Raw genomic sequence first — 20,922 nt, 5'->3', positions numbered from 1 at the left:
TGACCCTCCACAGTGATGGCCACAGGAAACTGTCATCAATAGATATTAATCTTAACAGTGTCATGGGGCTGGCTCTTGGCAGCAGTCATAGGGCTAACCAAACACTCTACAGGGTGATTAAAAATTGCTCCGACAGCAAATGCTGTGCACTTTTTTTAACCTCGGAGAGATGTCATTCAAACGGGATATATAACCAGGGTAACCAGACGTCACGTTTTTTCAGCTTTATTTGTAGTGTCCCGACTCTATGAAAAAATCATGTTTTGTCCAGTATTTCATCTTTCCAAAACTTTCTTTATTTATGAGTGATAGAGTAAGTAGTAATCTTGTGTCACGCAAGAATAGCCTAATCAAAGATAGCCAATAGCGTCATAGTATATTTTGTAGAACAAATCAATCATCCAATCACAATTCTCTATCGATTAACTTGCAGTTAGTGAAGGCAGGATCCGGCGTCAGTGTCAGTTATAGAAAGCGCAAGCGAGATCAATTCGGACGCGAAGACGCTGTGCTAATTACAGCACGAAAAAAACCCATTAGAGGGTAGGCCTATGTATAAAGAAACAGTATACGCTGAAATGTGGACAGCCGACTCAGTGTAACAGCAATGAAGGCAATGCTTTTCGTTAGACTACATACATTTTTTATATACAGTAGTGGCCAAAAGTGATGTCCGGAGAGGATAATTTGATTGCACTTTATTTTAGTTACATTGTACTTACCCAAATAAGTACTGATTAATTAACTACATGTAGGGGAGCGCGGGGCACAACCTAACGCGGGGTTAGTTGTAACACGCTTGTTTTAAATACTTCCGCACATGCTTGGATGACGAAACTTTGTTTATTTACTAGTTGCCATATCAACACTATATAGAAAAAAAAAATCCGCCAAAATTATTTTATTTTTGGAAGATATCCATAGACATTTATTAAACCATAGCAAAAGTAAATTTCTTACTTAAGTTAATTTTTCATCTCTATTTTTTGTGTTTATTTAAAATAAGACAAATCTGATATTAGTTTAATCTCCAAGATGTTATTTAACAGTTGAGATAGTTATTTAATGTTTCGCTAACTAGCAGAAGACTCGTAGCAGGGTTTAAATCCCAGTTGTGCAAGCGGGGGCATGTTGTAACACTGCGTTACAATGTGCCCCTATTAGAAATATGCTATTATATTCTATACTTGTATTAATTTTATTGAGAAAACGTGAGAAAAAGGTGAATAAAGACTGAGAGTCAATGTTCAGAAATTACTAATTATTTATTTGTTTTGAACTATGTTGTATAGCTGTGTTTTCATGTGTTCGTAGTCAAAACTCAAAAATTAGTTTATATTTAATTATTAAAAATTGCCATTATTTTATATGAAAAAGTTTTTAAATTGTATTTTATTTAGAAAATATTTTAGTTTGTTTTGTATATTTTTTTTATTAGATCAGATAACATTTTAAGCTGCCATATGTTATGTTACAATGTGCCCCACACATGTTACAATGTACCCCACCTATGGGGCATGTTGTCACATTTCACTTCCATTCTTTCGGGGTATATCAAGAAAAAAAGTATATACTGTATTAATAAAACAAAAACACATAATTGTACTAGACATGTGGGAAATTAATGTGGGGAAAAAATAAATACTCTGAACCATAAGTAGATTTACACAAACTGAGAAAGTCAAAAAGCGTTAGGTTGTGCCCCGCTCTCCCCTACTTACTATAGAGGTACATTTAGGGTTAGCGTTTGGTTTAGGGTTAGTTAGGGACCGTTCGGTATTTATGGAATGGACCACCGGAGGAAAATAGGGGAGGGTCATGTATTTTTATTCTTTGTTGAGGGGAGGGTCATCCAACTTTTTTTAGTCTAGGGGGAGGGTCACCCAAAATTTGTATTGTATTTTGTATTCATGAAAGCAACTAAATTTCCAAGTGGCTTGTTTGGTGCATATTATTCCATGTAGCTCCATGTAGCTCTCTCAGTCTCGGCCCCCCATCGCTAGCAGAAATCGTTTGACAGTGCGCGCTCGCATACGCGCTCAGAAAAAATGCATCATGTCAGAACAGAACGCCAATGAAATGTTTACCCGGCAAAGCTTTAAAGCACGAGCAAATAGTGAACTTTTGTGATTGTGAATAAGTGCAGTGTCCTGTCCTGTGAGTGTAAATCTACCGCTGCGAAGTAACGTCACTGACATGAAGCTGGAATGGCCGAATGACTAGCTCAAAAGTTTCACAATGCCTAGCATAATATTCTTTTAAAGCTTCAAACCAACAGCAGAAACGGTAGGAAGTTAGGAACATAAGTCAAATGTAAGTAACATAACATAAATACCTGGTCGAATTTCTGGCAACTTTATTATAAAATTAATTTAACATTCCTATGGCCACCTTTCTTTATTAAAAAATGGTAACACTTTATAATAAGGTTTCATGGATAAATAAAATGGAATCGCCTCTGCACAATAAGGAAATTACTTTAATCAAACCATATTGTTGATGAAAACAATACGAGAACAAAAAAGTGCTAGTTATTAATAATAACGCATTAATGTTTTGGGGAAAAAACATCGGCGCGCGCTGAAGCTGAGAGAACGAGCGTTAAACTGAATCGCTTTGCTAGAAGGTTAATCAACTCAACGGTTGCTGAAGAATGCAAGTAAACCCAAAGAATTTACAACTTTTTATTACAATAGTGTATAGGCTACAATTATAATGATATGACAGTCCCAATAGCTTTTAATGTTTTGCGTTGCTGCTTGATCGCGCGCATTGAAGCTGAAGAGAACGAGCACCGGGAAACTGAAGAACATTTCAAGTTGTTTAAATCAACGAAGCGCATCCTATTTGATATTAATCAGATATTTATATTACATCAAACTCAAAATTATGATTTATATCTGAACAAAATGACGTGAATGCACAAGCGAACTAGACTGTGCTGGTCAGAATGTGTTATCCCTGTTATGGACGTGCTTTAATTGTCATGGTTGTAAAAACAAAACAAAAAAAACAACAACAATGGCTATCTGAACATCTTTGCCAAGCGCAAACCAGTACAGAAGTAGGCTAATCAATAAATTATTGGGGAGGGTCATGCCTTTTTTCACAATCATTTTGGAGGGTCATAGAAAAATGTATTGCTGGCGAAGGGAGGGTCAAGTCTTTTTTGATAATTTATCTCAAAACTCCTCCGGTGACCCCTTAAATACAAAACGAACAGTCCCTTACTTGTAATTATGCATCATTTACTGTTATTACTATAGTAAGTACTTGTAGTAACGCTTAACTATCACCTTAAATTAACTTTAGTGACCAAAATAAACAAACAACAAAATGGAAGTAAAGCGGCAGCCCCTCATGAACGTCTGCGCATATAAAACAAACCAAAACAGGGCTGGTCCTCTCTTGTCCTTCACTGTCATCGCTCCTCCTGTTATCCTCTGAGACCGGAGGAGTTAATGAGCTCATTAACACTCGCACCACCAGCCTTCCTCCATTTCCAAAGCTCTCTGCCCTGCCCTGCTTGCCACAATGACCATTTTCCTAGGCCAGACATCATTCACATGTCATGTGTAGATATGAGTGTGGTGTGGGGGTGAGGGTTCCTGTCCGTCCCTTATACCACTCTGAGAAATCTGATCACCCTATATACAGTATAACACACCCATACGGTATACTAGCAGATTCATTTTATTGTCCAACTCACCGAGGGTCTGTCCAGCAAGCACACGTCCATTTTCTCCAATGACTGCTCCACGAGCGTGTCTCTCATTGGCGTATTGAATGAAGGCGTAGCCTTTGTGAACCGAGCAGCCCAAAACTCTGCCATATTTGGAGAAGATCGTCTCAACGTCGCTCTTTTTCACCACCGCTGTGTTCAGGTTGCCAATAAACACGCGTGAGTTGATAGATTTGGGGTCATTTTTGTTGGTAATGTTGCTCGTCTGGACTTTCAGTGACATCTTGGTTAAAATGTGAACAGCAGTCTGGGGAAGAAACAGATCATGAAAGTTTAGACCTTTTGCATACAGTGAAATGAACAAACCATATTCATGATTGGAACATACATAAAGCTCAATTTTGAAGATTTCTTAGAAAAGATGATGAGTGGTGTTACAATTACTTTTGTGGTGGTTAAACTTTAATTAAATGTGTAAAATCAAAGAAATAAGAAATATATAAATGAAAAACAAATAGTTAACTTTCAACAAATTCAAATTATAATAATTACAAGTATTATTAATTATTAAAAACATGTATTATTAATGTGTATTATTTATAAAATAATACATATTATTGATAATAATAATTAATAATTATTTTTAAAAACATTATATTTGAACATTTTATTATTATCATCATTTTCATCATCATCATTATAAAATAATAACTCATATTAGTTAAAATAATATTAACATTATTATTATTAGTAGTAGTAGTAGCAGCAGCAGTAGCAATAATACTAATAGTAATAAAAAATAATAAAAAAAGATAATAAAAAAACTCTCATTCCAGGCCCATCCATAGAGAGCCATAACAGATAGGCCTATATCTGAGGCTTTAAAGGTGCTGACTGTGGCTGTGAACAAACATGAATCAAGCTGATCATGGACACGCCCTGACCTATATCGCTTAATTAATGAAGACGTGATCAAAGCTCTCCTGACATATGATGTACATTTCTCATGGGTGAGATTGGCTACACCCTACGCAGTGAAAGAAGACAGGACAGTAATTAGCTCACTGATCAAAGTGTTAATGATAGGCCACAACAAAGAACAATCACACATGAGATCTCTGTAGTGTCTCAGTTGTTTCTCCTAGACTGCAATGGGATTCAACTGAGAGCAAAGGGAACTTTTGCGTAAGTCTCCTCTAGAGTTTCAAAAGATATCTCAATAATGACTCCATTTACTGTACATGCACCATCATAATGCGATTATAATGAGATTTAGGTAATATTACGATTAAACTTTACCTTATATAAACACAATACTTAGATCAAATTGATGCAATTAAGCTCATAATCGTAGTAACCATAATCATAAAATATGTGGCGCATGTCGATTTTAATCGTAATAAACAGGCATGTAAACACTTTAATCGCATCTATTCCACTCTGACCAAAGTGCGCATTTGACGTACACGGATGATGTCGTCATGCGCAGATTCGTTAACAAAGTGGTAAAGAATGCTTCACAATCTTTGTGATGCTGAAAAAACTGAGTTCATGTTGACAACGTTGCACGACATGAATGTAATGGAGTATATTGATGCTCGAAAACATATACAGTAAATTAAGACAGTTTTAGGCGCATCACCAAAAAAATCCAATACGTCCATAGAAACCACATTTCTTAGTGAATAAACACAATGAAAATTGCATGTAAACAGGAGTTATGAGGTTTGCTTTTGTCATCTAAACATCTCACTGCGGTTAAGTCTACCCTGATTATTGGAAATAACTACCCGATCTCATGGGAAAACGTAATTTACGAGGAGGCGATTTCGTATAAATTCGTACATTTTGATTCGTACAAAAACATTCGATTTTGAAAAAAGGAATTTCATTATGAAGGACCACCCCTAACCCCGCCACTGGGATTTAAACAGATTATACGAAAACGTACGAATGAGATCATGCGAATTAGCCACCAATTCAGCAAAACGTAAAATAGTTACGAATTGCCGCGAGATTGTGTTGGAAAATCACATTACTGATGCACATGCAAACATAGTCAATGTTTCAAACAATCCTTAGATTTGCCAAGATACCAAAGTCTAGGGCGAGTGAAATGCCTTATTTTGCTTAGGACACAAAAGACCCAGATCCGCTACTGTTCATGACACCCACTATTCACAATCAAATCAATTCCCATTGGATACATTACAGTGAAGTAAAATGGACTGTGTTTCATGAGCTACAAAAGAGCAACCTCCAATCAATTAAGTTTTCCTCTGAGAAGACTTATGCTTCATAAGTTTCATAGTGAGGTGACATAAGAAGTTAAGAGTATTTGGAGCTTATTATGAGGACAGAAAAGAAGTCTTAGGTTGAAAGACGCGGCTCTTCTGACCGCTGCACGAGTGTGCCCGCTGCTGTTCCTTATTAGCAGCGTTGGAGTCCGACTGAATGTGAAATCAGGGGAGAGTGAAGACCGAACTGCAAGGTCAGGGTCAACTGACTGTGTCCCAGGTATGAGAGAAATAAGGTACTTTGAAGGCCGTTCAGTCCACAGCTTCCCTCCGACAGTGTCTGCTAATCACACAACATTCTCAGAGCAAGCGAACAGGAAGGTCATTTAGTGTGAAACAGACGTTTCCCCTCTAATTACTTGCGCCTCTGTATATCTCACATTGGTGAGGATTGTACAGGTCTTTGAAGCCTGTGCTGCCTTTCCTTTCTCCTTGTTATGAGGACTAAAGGTTTTTGAACTGTGCTTTTTACTGCACTCTATCATCCCGCTCGCAGAAATTACCAGGCAATTCGTTGCATTGCTCAGACTCGCCTTTAAAACCCTGCCTCCGTGGGACCCATTAACACCTGCTAAAGAGTTTTCTAAAGAGTCTGGTTGTTGAAAGTGTCAAATGGTTTAGGGATCGTAGAATGTAATTAAATGATCGATTAGACTGGGAAAATACTGGAGCAGATTCCTCCATCAAGCCGTTTTGGACAGCATCCTGACAGAAGCATTCATGCAGATGAAAGACTCACACTACCTCCGGCTAACTTAATGAGCTGTGGGTTTGCAGCACTTCCATTTTTCCTCATTATGTCATTCACACAATTAACCCATTCAAGCGTACTATTTTTCATGAGTTTAATCAAAGAACTAAAACAAGGATGCACCATTTTGGATATTTTTGTCAGATAAAAAAAAAACAAAAAAACAACAACAGGCGGATACTGATACTGGCACTTTATTTTATTTTTTTTCTTCGGAATTACACATTTAAATAAACACATAATATTATAATAATATATAAACAAAAATGCCATTCAAAAGTTTGGGGTTGATAATAATAAATTTCTTATGCTCACCAAGGCTCACCAGTTTTAAATCAAAATACATCAAAAACAGCAATATTTTGAAATATTATTACAATTAAAATAACTGCTTTCTATTTGAATATATTTTAAAAATGTCATTTATTCCTGTGATGTCAAAGCTGAATCACATGATCCTTCAGAAATGATTCTAATATGCTGATTTGCTGCTCAAGAAACATTTCTTTTTATTATCAATGTTGAAAACAGTCGTGCTAAAAAAAAAAAAAAAAAAATCAGGATTTTTTGATGAATAGAAAGTTCCAAAAAATGTATTGAAATTTAATTTAATTTTGACATAAATGTCTTTAATGTCACCTTTGATCACTTCATTTTGATTACTTTTGATCACTTTATTCAAATAATAATAATATTTTCAGAAATATAAGAGTCTCTTATTTCAAGTTCAAGTTCAAGTTCAAGTTACTTTATTTATACCCGAAGGTAGATTTTGTTTGCAGTAGAGTCACACATCATCACACATTACCACACATCATCATCAAAAATCATCAAAAAAGTTCTTATCGGTCAAGAATAAAATAATACATAAGCATACAAAATTGTATATAAATACAAGTAAAAAGATTTAAATACATAAGTAAAAATGTGTTTGCGGTAGACACGTATAAAACTAAAAGAGTAGAATGATACATACATATTGAATATTACAAGATTGTTTTAATCTCTAAACAATAAACCCAGTTTTGGAACAGTGGAAAAACATAACATTATTACTGTGATTGTGAGTATTACAATTAAAACGGCATGCAAAAGTTAAAAAAATTATAAAAACTTAAGAACTTCAGTGAACTTAAAAGCATTCTCTTTTTTTACAGCAAAAATAAGCCTTTTGCTCTTTCACAGTTTGATTTTGTATTGCATGAGACACAGCTGTGGTCCAAATGAATTAAGAAAATACTAGCCATGAAACACGTATTTTTTATTGTTTTATTAAAAACATATTTGATAATAGAATTATTAATTTTCTACGTTACTTTAGTCACTCACAGACACCTGTGAGATGCAATACCTTTCACTCGTTTTGGTGATTTAATGCAAGTAATATATTACATATGTCCCACCACATGACGTTAAGGGAAAAAAATACTTAAAGATAAATACTTCAGATAAAAGTTACTTGCACCAAAGAAGGAGGAGAACTGTGCATGTTATGCCATATCATTATGGCTATATCACTATTCACTATAAATATCACTATTCTTTTGATGCTCAACAACATCAGTCTAACTCATACAAGAAGCATCCAACATGCCTTTCATTTGCAGATTTCATTCATTTTCATTGATTAGATTATGAGTAGAAAAAACCCTACACAATGCAATAAATGTATACCTCAAAGTATTAAAATATATTTTTTATTATTAATAGTTGATTATTAATATTCAGCAATTTTCATGCTTACAGACATTATGCTAATCGTTTTAATTAGATCAATAATTGGCTGATACATCAGTGCATCTCAACAAGTATAGCTGGCATATTCAATGTGGTGAGCACGGGGAACTGTTTTTTAACAGTGTAATGGATGAAATGAACAGAGCAGAGATTGAATTGGATAGAGTCCAGGCCAAACAGAAAAGCGGTCTGTCAGGAATAGACACACACACACACACACACACACACACACACACACACACACACACACACACACACACACACACCTCTCTCTCATACTGTACTGAGTTAAGCATGTGACTCTGGCACGCAAATGTTTGACTCTCCAGAGATTTGGCAGCGCTGTCCCACCACACGAGTGTCCCAGAAGCAGCCGCTTATATTGCACAACACACTAACACCAGGTTATTAAAATGTCCGGGGGCTGGATGGATGATCATCTGCCTTTACTGCTGACCTGAAGCCTGTTCTGCATTAGTAACAGTCCAGGTTAAAGTGTATTAGAGGTTTGCATCTGAAACTCAACTCTCAGCACTTTCAGCATACTGATAATGTGCTCACATTGATTTACTCATAATGGATTCAACAGTTCTTAATAATATTAAAAGACTATGGATTCTGTCTACACTATAGAAAATATTAGTAATTTGGAAAATGCTCTACAAAACATGTTCATTGGTTAAAAGTAATATAGAGTTAAATATTTTAACAAGACAATGCACTTTTGTATGCATGTTTATTTTTACTGATATTGTTTTATTAAACACACACACACACACACACACACACACACACACACACACACACACACACACACACACACACACACACACACACACACACACACACACACACACACACACACACACACACACACACACACACACACACACACACACATGGGTGCTAGGGATAATTTATATTCTATTTGAGCTTGTGCCAAAATCATCTCTGTCAGTAATGGTATTTTACAGACAGGCAAGTGTGTTTGGAGGTCACTTAATAGCTCAAAATGAGACCACCTGCCCCTCCCCGCACGTACAAACCTGACATTGCCGAAACAAGCATGAAACTGTCTGGTACCTTTCCCTGAGATGTTGATAGCCCTGTGTTGGAATCAAACAGCATCAAATTCTGTTTGGAAGCAGCACTTTGGGAATTAGGTTTCCTCCACGGTTGCTTAAGGCAACTAAATGAGAGTCTGAGCATTGAGGAAGGCATCAATTCCTCAGCCAATCAGCTCCTCAGGTGCTTTGTATCGGGTGCAGCATGCACAATTGTGGTGTGAGCAGAGACATAAAGATATTTTTGTTTCATTTGATTGTTAAAGGAATAAACCCCAAAACAGTTATACAACTTGCATTTTGAGGAATGTACTGAGTGAGCTGCATTTCCCAAAAGTCATCATAAACAAAAGTAGATCGAAGCAACAACACTGGAAAAATACAGGGTGTAGAAACAATTTTCACTCAGAATTAAACATGTAGTTTCGAAGTAGAAAGACTTAAATAGTATCTTCTTGTAAAAAGTACTCCAATAATCTTTGTTCTATCTACAACTTTGAATTTTTTTTTTATTTGTATGAATGATCTTACCCAAAGCATTGTACCTTAGGTAATGCTTGAAAATTGTTGTAGATCTATGAAGTGACAAACCACAAAATTACACCTAAAATGGATGGTTCACCCAAAAATTGTGTCATTATTTATATATATACACTCACCTAACGGATTATTAGGAACACCTGTTCAATTTCTCATTAATGCAATTATCTAATCAACTAATCACATGGCAGTTGCTTCAATGCATTTAGGGGTGTGGTCCTGGTCAAGACAATCTCCTGAACACCAAACTGAATGTCAGAATGGGAAAGAAAGGTGATTTAAGCAATTTTGAGCGTGGCATGGTTGTTGGTGCCAGACGGGCCGGTCTGAGTATTTCACAATCTGCTCAGTTACTGGGATTTTCACGCACAACCATTTCTAGGGTTTACAAAGAATGGTGTGAAAAGGGAAAAACATCCAGTATGCAGTAGTCCTGTGGGCGAAAATGCCTTGTTGATGCTAGAGGTCAGAGGAGAATAGGCCGACTGATTCAAGCTGATAGAAGAGCAACTTTGACTGAAATAACCACTCGTTACAACCGAGGTATGCAGCAAAGCATTTGTGAAGCCGCAACACGCACAGCCTTGAGGCGGATGGGCTACAACAGCAGAAGACCCCACCGGGTACCACTCATCTCCACTACAAATAGGAAAAAGAGGCTACAATTTGCACGAGCTCACCAAAATTGGACAGTTGAAGACTGGAAAAATGTTGCCTGGTCTGATGAGTCTCGATTTCTGTTGAGACATTCAGATGGTAGAGTCAGAATTTGGCGTAAACAGAATGAGAACATGGATCCATCATGCCTTGTTACCACTGTGCAGGCTGGTGGTGGTGGTGTAATGGTGTGGGGGATGTTTTCTTGGCACACTTTAGGCCCCTTAGTGCCAATTGGGCATCGTTTAAATGCCACGGCCTACCTGAGCATTGTTTCTGACCATGTCCATCCCTTTATGACCACCATGTACCCATCCTCTGATGGCTACTTCCAGCAGGATAATGCACCATGTCACAAAGCTCGAATCATTTCAAATTGGTTTCTTGAACAATGAGTTCACTGTACTAAAATGGCCCCCACAGTCACCAGATCTCAACCCAATAGAGCATCTTTGGGATGTGGTGGAACGGGAGCTTCGTGCCCTGGATGTGCATCCCACAAATCTCCATCAACTGCAAGATGCTATCCTATCAATATGGGCCAACATTTCTAAAGAATGCTTTCAGCACCTTGTTGAATCAATGCCACGTAGAATTAAGGCAGTTCTGAAGGCGAAAGGGGGTCAAACACAGTATTAGTATGGTGTTCCTATTAATCCTTTAGGTGAGTGTATATATATATATATAAAAAAAAACAGGCATTATGTTCCACAAAAGAAAGAATCTCATACAGGTTTGGAACGACATGAGGTGATTAAATGATGACAGGATTTTCATTTTTGGATTAACTTCTATGTTTCTATGAGTTACACTTAATGCAGTGTCCAATGTAACTCATTAATATATTTTTTAAATCAATAATTCAAATAATATTCAATACATGCATTAAATACATGAATATGTAAATAAACTAATTTGTGTTTGTACAAACAAAGTGGGGGCGGGTCTGTTGCAGACAACTGTATAAATGAGATTCAGAGGAAAAACTGCCAAATATTGCACATCTAGGCTTGTCTTTTTCCTCTTCCTTTCTGACACCCAAGGGTGTCAGTTGTGCAGCAGTGCTGTCACGGTTATCACTCAGGGGAGTAAAGAGCAGACCAGCGCTTGATTGGTGAATGTCCCTCAAGCGTAGCTCTCACCTCCCTATTGTGCACACCTCAATACTGGCAACACAGAGAACCTCAAAATTCAGCTTTGATCACAGGAATAAATTACATTTGAAAATATATTCAAATATAAAACAGTTATTTTAGATTGTAATGATATTACACTATTATAGTTTTTACTTTATTCTTGATCAAATAAATGCAGCCTTCATGAGCATTAAAGACTTCTTTCAAAAACTCTTACTGTCCACAAACTTTTGAATGGTATAGTGTTTTTATAGAAAATTAGGTTGATTATTTAAAAAAAACCTGTGAGACTCTTAAGTAGCACTTCAGCACATATTCATGAGAGATGCAGGTGAAAATTTGCAAATATTGATAATCTTGCAGATACAGAAAAAACATGCAGATGCAAGTTACATTTCAAACAGGCATCATAAAAGCAATCTACAACTCTTTGACTTTTTCAATTTCTTCTTCGCACACAACTATCATGCAGAATATATAGTGCACAAGTCACATGGACCAATTTCATAATAAATTAGGGGGGTGTTATTGTGATTTTGGAGATTGACAGCCTCTTTCACCTTCATTATATTAAACACAATGGCCAGGACATTCCTTAAAATTTCTCATTTTGTGTTCCACAGAAGAGAGAAAGTCAAATGAGTCTGCAGTGACACAAGGGTGAGCAAATGATGGCAGAATTTTCTTTTTAGATGAACTATCCCTTTGAACCGAGCGGCATGGCAGCTGAGGAATATACACACGGTTGGTGGCTGTTTGTGTCAAATTTATATTTCTACCGCCCCCCCCTGAAAAAAAAAACAGGCACGCATCTGCTCCAAATACTCTATTTTCTTTTTTCTGGACTCTGAGGGCAGGTGTTGGCCGAGATAAAAGAGAACGCAGAATAAACGAGTGTGCTTGTAATGATGAGGTCCCTTCTCATCCCTTCTTTTCCTTCTCTCTATCTCAGTTCGCTAATTTCCCGTCAGCGTCTGATGTCTTGCTTATTACCAATGGCCTCTGAATCCACAGAATAATTAGCAGAGGAAAATAAACACAGGGTGCTCACAGATGCATGAAGGTCATTGGGTGTCATACTTCACTGTGAGCTGGATGACGAGGGATATGTGCTGCAGACGAACGGATGACAGTATTGATTATTTTTCTTCCCCGTTTGAGTTATTGGATCTGTGCTGTGGTTGCATGTCCTGATGCTAAGAGAGAGGGTCGGCAGCACTGGGAAATATGATTCTAATGGTTGGCACCAGCTATGTTTTTGTGTGTATGTATGTGTGGTTATATACGTTTATGTGTCCTTTGAGCTACAGGCACCTATATGTCAAGTTCACTGTGATTAGTCATAAAAACAAAAGCAGAGAGAAGGAAATAGCTTCGTCTCTTTTGTGCAGTAGGGTTTCTTTTTTCAATACATGAACAATTGGGTGTTGGTGTGTCGGCAATCTTGACATGCCTGCATGAAAATAAAAAAAATCACGAAACAAAGAGGACTGGGTCTTAACAAATATGATGGCAAGAAAGTTTCCAGTCGTTTAAAATAACTAATAATTAAATATTATTATAATATATTTATTAACATTTGCATTTGGCATGGTTTAATATTTTAACAAAATGTATTTTAATTATGCAATATCACATTCATAGCGAGTACTGTAGTCTATGTTGCTGTGTATACTATTATTTCAAAATATATTTGATAATATTTGCATTTGACATGCCTTAATAATTTAACAAAATGTGTATTTTATTCATAATTAAGCAATATCACATTGATAGTGAGAGCTGTGTGTATAGCCTACCAATGGCCAAGTGCAGCAGATATTCAGACTTTGTGATGTTGAATACAAAAGTTCACCAAACAATTCGTTTTTATTGAGTCATTTACATTTTAGGCAAAATATTCACATTTACTTCTATTTTTCCTTCAAAGATGAAAATAGCTAGCTGAAACGAAGTCTAAGTAGTTCTATCGTATCCGAGCAATACAAATGTGTTTTGTTCCTGGATGAATCAATGTTTTTGAACAAATCGGTTCAATGAATGATTCAATGACACACAGAGAAAGTCACTTGTTGCCACCTACTGGCCTAATGATGTAACGTGAAGAAAGAGTCAGACTGACACTTTAAAGTCCAACTGAAATCAAAATTGACCCTATTTACTTTGTTAGCGCATATTACTAGTCTTGTGGTGAAAAATTAATCCGTGCAAGTTAATACACAGAAAAAAATTGTTTGCCGTCGTAATCTTTAATCAAAGTCTGAAAAGTTACTTCCGGTCTGGCATGGCGTTCCTTCTCTGATGATGTAGGTTTGGCGGCTTGGGAAACGCTTCACCACTCCCCTCAAAGCGTTAGTCTGATATGAGTGAGAGATGGAGAGGAGGAGCACTAGAGTAAAACCCTGCCTTCTGTTCCTTTTCCTTTTATATTCCTTTTCACTGGGAAATATGTCACAACACTGGAGAAAAGTCGTTTGCAACTTCCGGTTCACGCGGACTTTAAACCTCCTGATGTTCCGATCTCCATGCAATGATCGTAATCCAAATAAATTGCATAAATATTTAGAAATACGTTGAGCTCTTAAAAGTCTATCAGATTTTTTCATGATCTGAGCATTGAAAACGCAGTACCTTCAAACATCCACTGCCTACCTCTTATTACAGATGTGCAACTTCCAAAGAAGGTAGAATTAAAGTAAAATGTAGAGAAAAAATTACTTCTGTCTGCCTTCCTAAGGTAAAATCAGACTCTTTTCACCCCCCATGGATACGTGCAAAATGTTCTGTATCAAACCAAAGCACATACAAAAATATTAATAAAAAGACTCCTATTTTACATAAACTCATCCAAGTATGCCCAGAGACAGAGAAGACCTTTTCCTCGAGACAGCTCTAAATGGCTTCAGGCTACATCTGTTATTGCTGATAAAGTCTTCCTTTGGCTCTTCCAACCAGATATATCATAAAATTACAAGGCTTTAGGACTGTTCCTTTGGGAAGTCTGACTTTCCCCATCCTTTACTGAACACTACTAAATCAACAAAGTAGCAGCACTTCTGTGGCCTTTGTAGCCTAGCAAGGCCAGAGGGCACGCCATCACTAAGACGCCAGGGAAGATTTGGACCCTCTGGCAATATTTGTTCAAGTTGCCGGGGCCGGTCCTTGGTTTATCAGAGTTAATGCAGATTTAATGTTGCAAAGACTCTCGCCCCCTCTCGTTCTGTATGCATGCGGATTTTAGAAAGGGAATAACAAGAGAAGTGCTTCAAACTGTACATAATAAGACAAAAACAACCTATTCCATTAGCCTCAAGTTCACATACAGATTCAAAACAAATGAGCCTAAAGCAAAATTGCCCAAAGCAAAAAAAAAAAAAAAAAAATTCACGTTGCATCTCGGCCTCTTGTTTTAAAGTCACATGGTACTTTCATAGCAATGCTTAAATATGTGTCTCGTAAGAATAGAGAACGTTTCAATAGTTTTATTTACAAGAAGAGCTGTGCATTTTAGTAACAAAGCTTGTAAAAAACTTGTAAAACTTGAATGCAATGTAAGTCACTTTAGATAAAAGCATCTACCAAATACATAAATGTAAATGTCTTGAGCTTTGAGATTTGAGTCAGGATGTCACCACCTTTGGAACAAGCTAAAAATACTGAGAATAACACAGCAACCATAGAGAAGCGCCCTGGTAACCTCCCAAAACAAAAACAGTGGCGGCGACTTTTGCAAGGTCAAGCACATTTTCCTCAGAAGATGTAGGCTAAAAATCTAGTTTAGTTGTTCATGATGGTGAATACATTTAAGCACTTTTCATTGGTTAACATAATGTCTACAAACCACATTTTAGGAAGTCTTGGCAGACACTTTCGTACTCAACTGATATGAAAGTGCACATATTGTGTATAAGACTTGAAGCTGCTGTAAGCATTTTTTAATATAAAGGCTCTCTACCAATGACATCATTTGGAGTGGAATATCAGTTTGACTCAGAAGAAACTTTTTTCCACTTTTTTGAAAACAGAAATGTGCCCCTGATAAACCATGATACAGTGTTTATTTAGGATTCTTCGATGAATAGAAAGTTCAGAACAGCATTTAATTTAAATAGAACATTCTGTAACAATGTAAAAGTCTTTACTGCCACTTTACTTGATTTAGATCAATTTAATGCATCCTTGATGAAAAATAAAATCTTACTGACCCCAAACTTTTGAACGGTATAGTGTGTGTGAAAATATAGTCAAGTCAAGTTACCTTTATTTCTATAGTGCTTTATACAATACAAATGGCTTTACAGTGATAACAGGAAAATGATGCATTTCGGCTGTTGTTCAGCTGAAGTCAGTTCAGTGTTGATTCAGTTCTGTTGTAAAGATCATCAATTATTAAATTAGCTTATTTAATCTACAGTATAAACCAGTTCTGCAAAAAATGATCGTCCAGCTCAGTTCAGTTCTCATTCAACAGCGTCAGTACAGTCAGATCAATAATATTGTCAATATCAATAATACTAAGCAAGCCATAGGCGACAGTGGCAAGGAACCCAAACTCCATCAGGTGACAGAATGGAGAAAAAAAACCTTGGGAGAAACCAACACACACACACACACACACACACACACACACACACACACACACACATACACACACAAAGCCTAATCTTTAGAGTAAACATTAGGTCAAAGAATCAAGGATGACCCAAGCAGAAAGCACTGACCTGACAACTGCATCAGCACACACATCAATTAACTAGACCTCATGAGAACAGCATAGCCATTCTCTCTGACAAGCAACAGTAACATTCACCCAAGCTCATGCAATTCACTTTACTGCCAGTGAGACTAAAAAAAACAGCATTTTAAAGACCACCCAGCAGACTGCTATATATATAGCATGTGTTGACTGCTGGACCATTTGTCAGGATGTGACAATCCATGTGTGGATTAACGCAGAGGGACTAACTGGTGCTGGGCGAGAGAAAACACTCAAATGAGATGCAGGAATGGTTTATGACAAACAAATCCACATTTTGAGAGTATCCACAGGCTGTGCTGCCCATTTATTTCTTCTAAAGGTGTTTAGTATTCTGTTGGATTAGAATATCGTAAATAATGCACACTGGCCTATATAAAAACATCTGTTGTTTGGGGCGTCTTTGTAGATATTTTAAAATCCAGAACCTGAATTGAAGTGTTTTTCCCTCAAATCACCAGATGACAGAAGAGAAAAACACAGGCAAAACTTTAGATTAGGGAACACAGTTACTATTAACTAGTTGCTTATTAGCGTGCATATTACTAGCATACTGGCTGTTAAAGTACGTATTAATGCCTTATTCTGCATGACCTTATTCTAGGTCACTTAACCACTACAACAACTAACTTACTATCAATAAGCAGTAATTAGGAGTTAATATGTGTTCCCTAATCTAAAGTGTTACCAAAATGCCAAAATCTGCTGTAACAAAATAGTCTAACATTAGAATACAATTAGACAATGTTCTGTTTGGATTGTGGTACATGTGCAAAGCTTGTGACGTTTTCTGCATTCATTATAAGTTCCCAATCAGTCTTTAATGCATGAATTACTCATTTAGAAAATAGTTTAATTCTAGTTGTAGATTTGAAAATCATGCTTTCCCCCGTTATTGTTGAATCATGGAAGCTACACCAGATATTTTGCCAAGAGATCTCTATTTATTATTTGTATACATGTAACAGACAGAGAGGAACAGGCATAGCCAAATAAGGCTACATGAGAGGTGGTCTTCATTCCAGACTTCTCTGTTCCACATTTCTCTATCCTCTCACCCCATCATGCCAGCTGTAATTGGTTTCTCTGGGTTTCTCCTCCCTCATCCCCTCATGCCTTTATGTTTCTCTGTGTTTCTTACGGTGGCCGAGAGAGCTCAATGCGCTGCAACTGAAGAAAACACATGCAAATAGAAAAAACACCCGCAAATTAAGAAAACATCTTCATCAGTTTCACAACACATGTGTGCTCCAAATACTCACAACACAACCAAATACAGAAACGCGCAGCAAAAGTTCACAACACAACCAAATACAGAAACGCGCTGCAAAAGTTCACAACACAAACAAATACAAAAACGCACTGCAAAAGTTCACAACACAAACAAATACAGAAACGCGCTGCAAATAGGACAGAACACAACGGAAATGTTTCCGGGGAACCCAATAAGTGACGGACGGACGGCTGGGACGTGCTTATTGCTAGTGAGCTTTACCTATGCCCTACTCTCTTAAGAGGGTAGACGGCAGAGCCCTTGAATTGGGCACTTTGGAGGGAGCGGGGCACTTGTGTGCCATTATGTTGATGAAGGGAGCAACGAAAGACAACGTAATTTCCTCATTATTTTCACCTGGGATGTTCCCATGACAACGCAGCGCGTGTCCATCAGCTGAATAGCTGTTCTTACCAGAAATATAGTATTATTGCTGTTAACATACCTGTTGCAAATAAATGTACATTTTATACAACAAAGTTTTTAAAATATCCGTTATATCTGTGTGTGAGTGTCTCAACTTTAAAACTTGCCGTCTCATATTTGGACCCTAGCTGCATTCTAACATTTCTTATGAAACTTATTTTAACATAACATGACAAAATGTGTACAATGTACTGATGATTAATGTCTTTTCCTCGTGTTCTTTTTCTCTATCTTTATTTATTTATTCATTTTAGTCTTCAGCTCATTGTTCTTTTTAGTATTCTTATGACATTGAACATATTGTAAATACATTTTGTATATTGTATACAAAGTTGTAGCCTATGTCATAAACGTGTCATCTCTGTATGTTTTTCAAAAAAATTAAATAATAATAAAAGTAGACAGCTGTAAGCACGTCCCAGCCGGTCCGTCACTTATTGGGTTCCCCGGAAACATTTCCGTTGTGTTCTGTTCTATTTGCAGCGCGTTTCTGTATTTGTTTGTGTTGTGAACTTTTGCAGCGCGTTTCTGTATTTGTTTGTGTTGTGAACTTTTGCAGCGCGTTTCTGTATTTGGTTGTGTTGTGAGTATTTGGAGCACACATGTGTTGTGAAACTGATGAAGATGTTTTCTTAATTTGCAGGTGTTTTTCTATTTGCATGTGTTTTCTTCAGTTGCAGCGCGTTGAGCTCTCTCGGCCACCGTAGTTTCTCCTTCCTCACCCGCTCATGCCTTTGTGTTTCTCTGAGTCAGTACAGTAAGGATTGAGCTTATATACACCACTGAGGGATTTACAAATTCCTTGTAAAGTAGAAAAAAGGCATCAGTTGAAACATCCCTATCCTTGTAAAGAACTTGAAGTATCATCATCAGTGGAACATCTCTGCTCAGTAAACGTTGCATTGCACACATACCTCCTTGTGTCTAAAATATTATCCTTAAACACGTGTCCATGCAATCTATAGTCTAACTCATGCATTTTAAACTTCATGAGATAAAACAACTAATTATGAATACTAATAAATAATAATAATAATAATAATAATAATAATAATAATACAGATACATAATATTAAATAATGAAATTATATTAAAAGATGAAATTTTAGTCTTCATAGTTTTTGCCATAACTCTTAAGGCAAACCGCGGACATTCACTCTTTTTCTAAGATTGTGTCGTATTCACACAACAATACAGGTTTGATTTAGTTTTATGTTTCTAGAGCAAAACTATTCAGATTCACTTCTCTCGCCCGATCGGCACGCCACTGCAGCCACTCCAATCAAAGAGAATATGCAGATGAACTATTGTACAACTATTTACAGCATACTTTACCAGTGGGGGTCTTTCAAGCACAGCACGCACAGGATAACTGGTCACCATAGTAACACACCAACATAAAAGCCCTTCATTTGTAGCATGATAAGAAACAGGGGAGGAAAAGTCTCTAAAATATGTGTACCTTCTAAATGAAAAATGCTTTGAAGTCAATTGCATTTGCAGCTCATTTCACTTCAGTATTGGGATGTATTTATAAGTGAGAAAGCATATATTGTATCAGAATGAAGCCAAACCTGAATGTGATTTTGAGGGTCTACTCTTCTGAAACACCTTTTTAAAGAGGCTTTTTTTTCCGGGATGTGGAGGCAAAAGGTCTAATTGATTTGTGAAGCACTTACATCAGTATATATCTCACTGGAAACATTTCTTTATCAGATCTATCATTATTTGGTTTTAATGCCATAATTCAATTGTCTTAAAGTTCTCTAGAATTATTGTAAAAAGAAACTTTTTTGCACGGCTTCTGTGTTGTTAGTCAAAAAGATGTTTCAGAGATGATGCAAGTTATTACATTTTCATGGAAGCTCTAAAAAAAAGTTTTTTTTCTTTTGAATAACATGCAGCAATACGTTGTTCACAATACTGTCATTTTTGTAAACATGTCTATATAGTTTTTATTAATTTTTATTTCAGTTTTAGTTTTTTTAGTACATCAAGTCAAACTAAATGAAAATGAGAAATGTTGCCTTTCCAACTAGCTGAAATAAAATAAGTTTAATTTTTTATATTTTATTTTACATGTAAACGTATGCTACGCCCTATGTTATTATTTGTCTGGGGTTGTTAATTTAGTTAGATTATAAATCGTTTTTGTTTATATCTAGTAAGATATTTGGAATTTGGTTTTGCTTCTTTCTTTGATTTGGCACAGTCTAGTTCTTTTCTCTTTACCTCTTTCTTTTGTGAACCTTTTCCTTGGTTATGATTTGTATATAAGTTGTACATTTATGTAAATAAGTATCTTGGGGTATTCTTTTCATCTCGTTTCTCACTGTAATAAATGATCACTTTACCTAAATTAGACTGGTTTGTGTGAGATGTTTTCCAGTACACGTTCAGTGTTTTGATGTTGCACGCCTTATTCTCCCTAGACTTAAAAGGTTTGTAACAACGTAAAAGGAAAATATATTTTTTATGGTTTTAGTTGCAGTTGTAGTTTCACTTATAGTAATATTAACCCTGTGCACCTGCTAAATGCATTAGGAGAAAATATAGGGTCAAATTTTAGGGTTGTTTATAGTGACAAATTATTCTCTGTGGCC

At 36.5% G+C, this 20,922-nt stretch overlaps 1 protein-coding gene across 3 annotated transcripts in view; it reads right to left on the bottom strand.

The window, feature by feature from the left end:
* Window positions 1–20,922, bottom strand: part of raly (RALY heterogeneous nuclear ribonucleoprotein) — an 81,713-nt gene that overhangs the window by 13,850 nt on the left and 46,941 nt on the right. For all 3 annotated transcript variants that reach the window (XM_079882794.1, XM_079882795.1, XM_079882796.1), the window contains one exon: window positions 3,710–3,989. In XM_079882794.1, the coding sequence (XP_079738920.1) occupies window positions 3,710–3,989 (280 nt within the window). The remainder of the gene's footprint in view (window positions 1–3,709; window positions 3,990–20,922) is intronic.

Source organism: Squalius cephalus (assembly GCF_949319135.1).
Source record: "Squalius cephalus genome assembly, chromosome: 10".
Lineage (NCBI taxonomy): Eukaryota > Metazoa > Chordata > Actinopteri > Cypriniformes > Leuciscidae > Squalius > Squalius cephalus.
This window is presented reverse-complemented; position numbering and strand designations above follow the sequence as displayed.